The following is an 8,769-nucleotide window of genomic DNA, read 5'->3' on the forward strand; positions in this document are numbered from 1 at the left end:
GGAGGGGAAACAGCCCTCACATCTTGTCATGGGCCTGCAGGCACTCAGAGACACTGGACCCAGCAAATGCTGTTCATCACTGCTCTTCCTCCCAGGTCTACTACTCGCCAGCCTTACTCATCCCCTTGCCATTAAGACAGAGGAAAATAGCATAGTGCAAGTGGTAGGACAGGGGCCCATAAATGGACCCAGGAGCCAAGTGTTGGGGAGCGAGGGGGACACCTTTGTGTTTGGGGTAAGCAGAAGCACATGATACTTTCAGTGGCATCATTGCTGGTACAGCCGAACCTCAGTTTACATACATTATGTGATGGAAGTGGGGAGGAGCTCTGGGGGTCCTCTCTGCCCTCCTCCCCATGCCCAACCCTTCTCAGCCAATGGTGGAAGCTCAGTCAGCTCTGGCTGCTGCTTCCAGAGCTGACTGTGGTAATTCTAAGAATGGAAATGCCTCGAGAGTTTCTCAGGCACCAGGAGGAGGTGGGCGCTGTATCTGTGGCTCAGGAAGCCCTGAGGGAGTATGTGTTGTGACTCAAGGGGACAGAGAAAGGAGGTGGCCCTGCCCCTCCTTGGGACTCCCCTAGGGAATCCATATGAGCTTTCTGGTGAGGGAATAGCCCTTGAGAGCTGGGAGCAAGACTCTTGCCCTCGTGACCTAAGCCTTTCAGAAGCTGTGCCTTACCAGTGGTGACACTGAAATGGTCTGGGCTCAACAAGCACAGTTAAAGCACCTCGCAGCCTCAGCTCCAGCTCTGTCTGTCTTTCTGGAGAGGCCCTGGGCCTGAGATGTCAGCCTGTCTGGGCTGGTGCCGGACTAAGAGGCAGGGTCTAAAGTGGACTGCAGCTGAAAGTTGAATGGGACTCAGCCTAGAGGCTTGCTGCAAGCCTGTGTGGCAGAGGGCTGGGCTAGTGAAGAGAATGTTTCTGAACAAGCACTGAGGACCCAACCAGGACTGGGGGCTTTGTGGTTTCCCCCACTCTCTGCTCAGATGAAAGGTTCTCCTCTTCCCTGCTATGGGCCCATCTAGGTTGTCCAAGTCCCACAGAAGGATCTTGAGCCTGGACAGGGGGAAAGTGGCCCCCTCAACCAGGATAGCCAAAAAGGGAGGGCCTAGGTAGGGGTGAATTTGCCTCCTTTTCCTCTGACATAATCCTATAGGGTTACTTCTCTTTATACGCCTGCTCCTTTCCCAGCCTCTTTTATGCTGGTTGGTGCTGGCTTGTTTAGACTCTGGTGTGGGCCAAGAGAGGGGTGGGTGAGAAAGGACTTGGCAGCTCATGAGACCCCTGTGGTCCATGGGGTGGCTACATGGGGCTGAGAACTAAGCTGGCTGGAGCTCTCCAGTAAGCTGTTGCCCAGTCCTGTGAGTCAGTGCAGGCTGGAAGCTCAAAGGGACAGCCCAACTTAAGGGGCTCTGCTGCACCCCCAATTCTGCCCATCCCCACCTCTCCTGCCTGTGGCTATTAGGAACCAGTAGTGAGGGCTCATGGTTGATCAGCAAGTTTGTGAAGCCTCTGAGTTTACTGGGGTAGCATGGTGGGGAGTTACGCATTTAGTGTTCTAACCACTGTCTCACCACCACCACATGACTATTGTGGGCTAGGGAGTGGTCACTGGCCAAGGTCTGGGAGGTAGACTCTGCCCTCCTCCTTTCCCCACATGTCTTTTGGGCTTTGAAGAACACACACACACATACACATGGAGGGGGTTACTGGCTGTGAGTAGGGAGGAAAGGAAGAGGTAGGTCAGTAGGTCAGACCCAAGGGGATGGAGCAGTGCAAAGAGGGGTGCGTTGGTGGTCAGTTGGAGTCACATTAATAGCCCCAAGAAGTTTTCGGGAGGAGTCTCAGAGGAGAGAAGGGGTGGTCTGGACCGATTCCCGCGTGGTTGAGTGGTCCCGGGAGCGTTCTCTGGCGCCCTCTGACGGGTGGATGCAGCAGCGCACCTGTGGGGGCGGGGCGTGCGGCCGCCACAGAACTCCCTTCCCAGGGCCCACTGGTGGGAACCGGGATCCCCGACCCAGGTTGTTCAGACTCGTGAACTATGGCCGCGGATCTAGCCAAGGAGTTCCTCGTTCACCCAGCGCCGCGCCCCGTCCCCAGCCCATGCTCAGCCCTGGCCTCCGCAGCAGCTTTCCGATGGCTCCTCCCGCAGCCCTATTTCCTGGCGACTGTTTCCCCGGCGACAGCGCGGGCGGGGCGTCTCTGCCCCCTCCTGCTGCGAGTGCCTGCGAAGCCCCGCCTCAGGTTTGGTGCCGGAGGGAGACAGGTCTGCCTGTGGCAGTGACAGCGCACCTCTCGGGTCCAAAGCAGAGGGATGGCCTACAGGGTCTCCCGGGTCAGCGGCACCCTACGTGCGTGACATCCCCTGCTGGGCCCTCACAGTCTTTAAAAAAGGAGGTAGGGAGAACTGGACTGCAAGACAGTCCCTGCGCCTAAGTCTTTCGCAAAGGGCCCAAGCGGCCTGACGGATTGGGGTCTGACCACAACGGGCAGGGTCTTGGGGGTCGCATCCATGGATTCCCTGGCAGCGCCCCAGAACCGCCTGGTAGAGCAGCTGCTGTCTCCAAGGACCCAGGCCCAGAGGCGGCTAAAGGTGTGTGGAGGGGAGTGGAATGTGGGTCAGTGTGCGTGTTCTTGCTGGTACCAGCCTGAGGGTTCCGGGAGGTGACAGGGGCTGGCAGGGACAGGGTCATTGGTGATGGGTACCGGGACCCCAGGGTGGGGGAGATTTGGCTCCGCTCTCTATAAATAGTCCCTGCTCTGCTGCTGTAGCCAGCCACCCCCGCTGGGCTGGATCTGGGCCAGATGGGCCCTCCCACCCACTGGTACTCTCAGGAGGGGTGAGTATTGAGGCCTGGGCCTTCTGCCTGTGAAAGGCTTTGGGTGTTTCAGAGGGATCTTGTTTCTGATACCCTCAGCCACCACTCAAGGGAGGATACCATGTGTGCCTCTGCTTTTGCCTACTGCAGCCTGACACCCCCTCTTTCACACATAGACTGTTCCAATCCCTGCAGAGTTCCTCACTGAACCTGGGCCACGGACCTGCCACCCTCTGACCTGCCTTCCCATCTCCCGGCCTTTGCCCACAGGCCTTCACCCCATTTTTCAGGCACTGAAACATCCTACCCCCTGGAACTCTGCCCTCTGCTGCCTCTTTGCCTGAGCCAGGTAGGTGACAGGCACTGGACCACCCCAGGAATGCCAGTGTGCCCCTGACCTGCCCCATCTCTGCCCCCAGGACATCGACAAGCAGTACGTTGGTTTCGCGACACTGCCCAACCAGGTGCATCGCAAATCTGTGAAGAAGGGCTTTGATTTCACACTCATGGTGGCTGGTGAGTGGGCTGGGCTCTCACATAGGGTGGCTGGGTTCACTGGCCCACCAGACTGTTGGGGAGGCCTGGGACTTAATCATATCTCTTCACTGTATCTATGGGCAGGTGAATCGGGCCTTGGGAAATCCACGCTGGTCCATAGCCTCTTCCTGACTGACCTGTACAAGGATCGGAAGTTGCTCAGTGCTGAGGGTGAGTGGGCCCTGCCATACACTGGCACCCAGTCACTATCCCCTGCGGCATCATCCCTCAAAGGGCACCCTTCCAGGGCTGGCCCCTCTTCCTTTTTTCCACAATGAGGATCTCCTGTTGAGTCCAGGAAGAGTGGCTCACATCACAGCCAGGGTCAAAACACTGGAATGGAGGAGAGCTAAGGTCCTGGCAGCCTGGAGTTGAGGGTGAGGATCAAAGAGGCCCCTCTAAACACTGCCCTTCCCCCTACCCCTCAGAGCGCATCAACCAGACAGTAGAAATCCTGAAGCACACGGTGGACATTGAAGAGAAGGGGGTCAAGCTGAAGCTGACCATTGTGGACACACCAGGCTTTGGGGATGCTGTCAACAATTCTGAGTGGTGAGGAAGGCCGGGCTGGGGATTTGTCCCTCCCCAACTGACCCAGTGGCCTGACCTCATGTGTCCTCTGCCCGTAGCTGGAAACCCATCACTGACTACGTGGACCAGCAGTTTGAGCAGTATTTCCGTGACGAGAGCGGCCTCAACCGAAAAAATATCCAAGACAACCGTGTACATTGCTGCCTGTACTTCATCTCCCCTTTTGGGCATGGGTGCGTGACTATTCTGGGGCCAGGAACTGCATGTATACCCACGACTATGCCTTCATTGCCCATCTTCCAACATGCCCCAACAACCAGCCCTTCCTGGAGCCTAACCCTACCCTCTCCCTGTACCACTTCCACACCCACCCCCACCACCCTGGCTGTCTTCTGCAGGCTGCGACCGGTGGATGTGGGTTTCATGAAGGCGCTCCATGAGAAGGTGAACATTGTTCCCCTCATCGCCAAAGCTGACTGTCTCATTCCTGGTGAGATCCGGAAGTTGAAGGAGCGGGTGAGCCTCTGTGGCAAAGGGACCTGGCCTGGGACACTGGGGCTGAGGACCCCCAGAGCGCTGACCCTGGGTACCACCACAACTGGCCCAGGGGACCTGACCAGCTCCAAATCTGATGGCTCATGTCCTACTGCAGATCCGGGAGGAGATTGACAAGTTTGGGATCCATGTGTACCAGTTCCCTGAGTGTGACTCAGACGAGGACGAGGACTTTAAGCAGCAGGATCGGGAACTGAAGGTGAGAATGCAGCCGCGGGGCAGTGGATGTGTAAACTGCAAGCCCATCCACACAGGCCAACCTGGTGGGAGTAGGGATCTTTGTCAGGGTGGTAGAGCTCATACTTCTAGGGGTTAGAGGCCATTTCCAGCCTAGCTTCTGTAGCTTTAACCCTCTGCGGTCAGTGGGTCTTGGAATACCTGCCAGTACCCAAAGGCACAGATGCTGGCCAGACCCCTACCCTGACCCTGCTCATCAGTCTCCTTTTCATGGGCTACAACAGAAGGGCCCATCCAGTGGTTACACGACTATACATGCTTTGGTTCTCAGAATTCTGAACTCCAGAGGGTAGTAGTGGCAACTTAGGAACCCCAGTACCTAGAGTGGGGCCAGGTGGCTACAAAGTCAGAAACAAGGTTGGGCCTTTGGCCCCAGCCAAGGTTAGCAGGAACATCAATAGAGGGGGTGTGGGCTCAGCTCTGGAGAAGGAAGGGGAAGGTAGCTAGATGGAGCGCTCCTGATTGGGGTGGGGAGGGGAGATAGATATCTGAGGGGAAGGCCCAGGGTGTACAGTGCACAGCTCTGGTCTCCTCCAGCAGCAGATAGGCCAGAGCAGGGATGGGGAAAGTCTGATGGTGATACTGGAGGAGCTGTGTTCCCATTGCCATGCACTCACACTAACTGGGCATGAGCCCTTGTACCAACCCCTCCCTAGGAGAGTGCACCCTTCGCTGTCATTGGCAGCAACACAGTGGTGGAAGCCAAGGGACAGCGGGTCCGAGGGCGCCTGTATCCCTGGGGCATCGTGGAGGGTAAGTTCAGACAGGGGCATCAGTATGGGATGGGAAGGTTCCCTTGGGCCAGTGACCCACCCACGCCTGATCCTGGTCCACAGTGGAGAACCAGGCACACTGTGACTTTGTGAAGCTTCGCAACATGCTGATCCGCACACACATGCATGACCTCAAGGATGTGACGTGCGACGTGCACTATGAGAACTACCGTGCACACTGCATTCAGCAAATGACCAGGTATGCTTCCCCAGCTCCAGCATGGACCCACATACCTTGCAGCCTTAGCCAAAACCAGGGCTGGTCCAAGTTGCCTGAATCTTGCCCCAAACCCCACCTTGGACTCCCAGTACCTTATGTCCCTACAGCCAGCCCAGAGGTGTAGAAGTTCAGGAGGGCTGGACCTTGGCAGTTGGGGGCCTCCCAGCAGCTCTGTTCCTCTCGTCCACTCCGCAGCAAACTGACCCAGGATAGCCGCATGGAAAGCCCCATTCCCATCCTGCCACTACCCACTCCTGACACTGAGACGGAGAAGCTCATCAGGATGAAGGATGAGGAGGTTGGTGAGATGATGAGAGGGGCTGGGGGTGGGGTTCCTCCCATCAGGGTTCTCACTCTGCCCACTCTCTGTTGTTCCCGCACCATCCCAGCTAAGGCGCATGCAGGAGATGCTGCAGAAGATGAAGCAGCAAATGCAGGACCAGTGACATGCCCGTCCAACCCCATGTGGGCACAGATCTGCTGCCAGTCTCTACTGGTCCTTCCCATCCCTGAACCCCAACTGGTCTGGACTTCACCCTGGATTTATCTGGATCTCCAACTGGCCTGGACATGACCCCAATCCCAGAGTAGCCCAGACTTGGACTATTCCTGACCTGGCCCAGAGTGGGAGGGTCATAGCCCCCAGCTGACCCTAATTTATTCTCAACATCAGACCCCTGCTATCATTTGTATATGCTTCAAGGGGCCTGGACAACAGACTCCACAACCAGCCCCCTCTGACCTTGGGGAAACTGGACCTAAATTGGGTGCAGATTCTGAGATTCCCACCCCCACACCCCACTCCCTACCCCCCGTCCACAAGGTCTGAGATTCCAGACTCTATACTTACTCTCAGGCAGAGACTAAGCCAAGGCAGAATATGGAAGCAGATCCCAAGGTCCTAGGCCTATTCTCCTACCGCACCACGGAGTTGACTTGGGAACTTTTTTGTGCCTGCCTCAGTGGGCCACCCCAACATATTCCCAACTCTCTGTTCAGGTGGGCTGGGTCTTCTTACCCTACCTTTTCACCCCCCCTCACTGGGAAGCTCTCTAGGCAGATTGTTTAGCCCAAGAATCCTTCCAGATTAAAGGAAGCCAGAGAGCTTCCTGCAGGGAGATTTCCAGGGGTTGAGTGACCTGTGATCATCTACACTGGTCCCCCATGGCTAGACCAAAAAGGTTGCAGGAGCAGTGGGTGATGGATGATCCCTTGCCAACCCTAAGCCTACACAGCAGTTCTCTGCCTGTCACTGGAGGTCCGTCCTCTTCAGCAGCACTGTTGCAGGGGTTCCCAGGTTCCAGGCCCCTGTCTCCCCATCCCTCCACCTGCATGACCCCCATCCCCAAAACCCTTTCTTCAGTTTTGTTCAGTTGTGAATGCCACATCCTGTCCTGGTGACAGAGAACAATGTTGGTGAACATCACCAGGGTGTCCAAGTGCTCCATGCGCCCCTAGAGGAGAGTGGAGGCGGAAGTCCAGCGGCCTGCCAGCCAGGGGATACTGCCCTATCTGGGACTGCAGAGCCTGTCGGAGGGGCCCTCTGGGTTATTTCTAGCAGGGAGGCTGCGCTGTGGTCTGTGTGGCAAGCGTGGGGGTCTAGCACGGCCTTAACCTTGTTATTCCAGCCAACGTCTCCCACTCCAGAGCAAGCCAGGCTATCAGCCTCTCGCCATGGGCTCTGGTGAGTCCAGGGTCTAGCTGGGTGGGGGTTGCTCCCAGGGACAAGCCCGGTTAGGAGACTCTCCCGGCGGTTTGCGCTAGGGAGAGGCCGGGGTCAAACTTTGCAGGAAGGGACTTGCAGCTATCACGCGCAGTGGTCTGTTGGCGAGGCTTTCGGACTCTGGGGGCGCGGGTCTCAGAAGCAAGTCCCTTCGGGGTACAGCGAACCGCCGAACTCACTGCGGCGCTTCCCTTCCAGGGCTGCACGGGGCGCTGAGCCTGCTGCTCCTGCTCCTAGCGCCACTGAGCCGCCCGGCCGCGGGCTGCCCCTCGCCGTGTCTATGCGCGGGGACGCGCGTGGATTGCGGGCGCCGCGGGCTGACGCGGGCCTCGCTGCCGGCGGCCTTCCCACCCGACACCACCGAACTGGTGCTGACGGGCAACAACCTGACGGCGCTGCCGCCCGGGCTGCTGGACGTGCTGCCGGTACTGCGTGTCGCACACCTCGGTGCCAACCCCTGGCGCTGCGACTGCCACCTCTTGCCGCTGCGCGCCTGGCTGGCTGGCCGTCCGGAGCACGCGCTCTACCGCGACCTGCGCTGCGCCGCGCCGCCGGCGCTACGCGGCCGCCAGCTGCCCTACCTGGCGGAGGAGGAGCTGCGCGCGGCGTGCGCGCCCGGTGCGCTCTGTTGGGGGGCTCTGGCGGCCCAGCTGGTGCTCCTGGGCCTCGGGCTGCTGCACGCGCTGCTGCTGGCGCTGCTGCTGTGCCGCCTGCGGAGACTGCGCGCCCGGGCCTCGCGACGCCTGTCGCTGACTGCCCCACTGATGGCGGAGCCGGCCGCGGCCGAGTCCTGAAGGAGAGGATGGCGCTGAGCGACAGGGGCCTGCAAACTCGATGGAACCAGCCCAAGGAGCCCTTGACCTAATTTGGATCCACCAGGCACAATCTTCCAGACCAAGCCCCCCCCTACAGTCCCTGGTCTACTTGGGCTCATCAGCTGCACACTCGCCTTTAGTGAGGGGGGCCACACCCTGTACTGCATGCAGACCTAAGGGGAACCACACCCTGTAATTTATGCAGGGGCTAAGGGGCAGGCTTCAGCTCAGACAGTGTGAATCCCCAGCCCCATCTCTCACTATCTCCCCTCCCCCATACACACACTTCCATTGCCAAAATTCAGTACTGAATAAACCCTTCTCCTCTGACCCCTCTCTGCACCAAGGACTTGGGAATCCACCCGAACTGTAGAAAAGCTCTGAGAGACTGTTCTATGGGAAAGGTCACATATTCATTCAACCAAAAAAGCCTCCTTCAAACCTGAGTCTCAACAGAAGTTCTGGGGAGACTAGGAGAACCTGGGAGACGGTGGCCACACACTGTAGAGTTGTGAGGACAATCTGAACAGGATGACACTGGACATTGAGAGCACTGGAG

The 8,769-nt window shown here is 58.2% G+C and overlaps 2 protein-coding genes across 2 annotated transcripts; both read left to right on the forward strand.

Annotated features, from left to right (window-relative positions):
- Nucleotides 1-2,497: 2,497 nt before the first annotated feature.
- On the forward strand, nucleotides 2,498-7,049 carry SEPT5 (septin 5). The gene is made up of 11 exons (XM_004694971.2): nucleotides 2,498-2,593; nucleotides 3,239-3,335; nucleotides 3,441-3,527; nucleotides 3,785-3,908; nucleotides 3,986-4,120; nucleotides 4,286-4,403; nucleotides 4,540-4,641; nucleotides 5,336-5,432; nucleotides 5,516-5,651; nucleotides 5,868-5,970; nucleotides 6,062-7,049. Exons 1-11 carry the CDS (start codon nucleotides 2,513-2,515, stop codon nucleotides 6,116-6,118), a joined length of 1,137 nt encoding a protein of 378 aa, XP_004695028.1. The 5' UTR covers nucleotides 2,498-2,512; the 3' UTR covers nucleotides 6,119-7,049.
- Nucleotides 7,050-7,264: 215 nt separating this feature from the next.
- On the forward strand, nucleotides 7,265-8,540 carry GP1BB (glycoprotein Ib (platelet), beta polypeptide). The gene is made up of 2 exons (XM_012734252.1): nucleotides 7,265-7,356; nucleotides 7,594-8,540. Exons 1-2 carry the CDS (start codon nucleotides 7,347-7,349, stop codon nucleotides 8,187-8,189), a joined length of 606 nt encoding a protein of 201 aa, XP_012589706.1. The 5' UTR covers nucleotides 7,265-7,346; the 3' UTR covers nucleotides 8,190-8,540.
- The last annotated feature ends 229 nt before the right edge of the window (nucleotides 8,541-8,769 follow it).

Source organism: Condylura cristata, unplaced genomic scaffold (genome assembly GCF_000260355.1).
Source record: "Condylura cristata isolate star-nosed mole 26May11 unplaced genomic scaffold, ConCri1.0 scaffold00051, whole genome shotgun sequence".
Classification (NCBI taxonomy): domain Eukaryota; kingdom Metazoa; phylum Chordata; class Mammalia; order Eulipotyphla; family Talpidae; genus Condylura; species Condylura cristata.

Excerpts from the sequence above, each read along its gene's own strand:
- SEPT5 (XM_004694971.2), top strand. The coding sequence starts at position 2,513 with ATGGATTCCCTGGCAGCGCCCCAGAACCGCCTGGTAGAGCAGCTGCTG. Across the intron at positions 2,594-3,238 it reads AGGCCCAGAGGCGGCTAAAG|GACATCGACAAGCAGTACGT; the intron begins GTGTGTGGAGGG and ends CTCTGCCCCCAG. Across the intron at positions 4,121-4,285 it reads ATCTCCCCTTTTGGGCATGG|GCTGCGACCGGTGGATGTGG; the intron begins GTGCGTGACTAT and ends TGTCTTCTGCAG.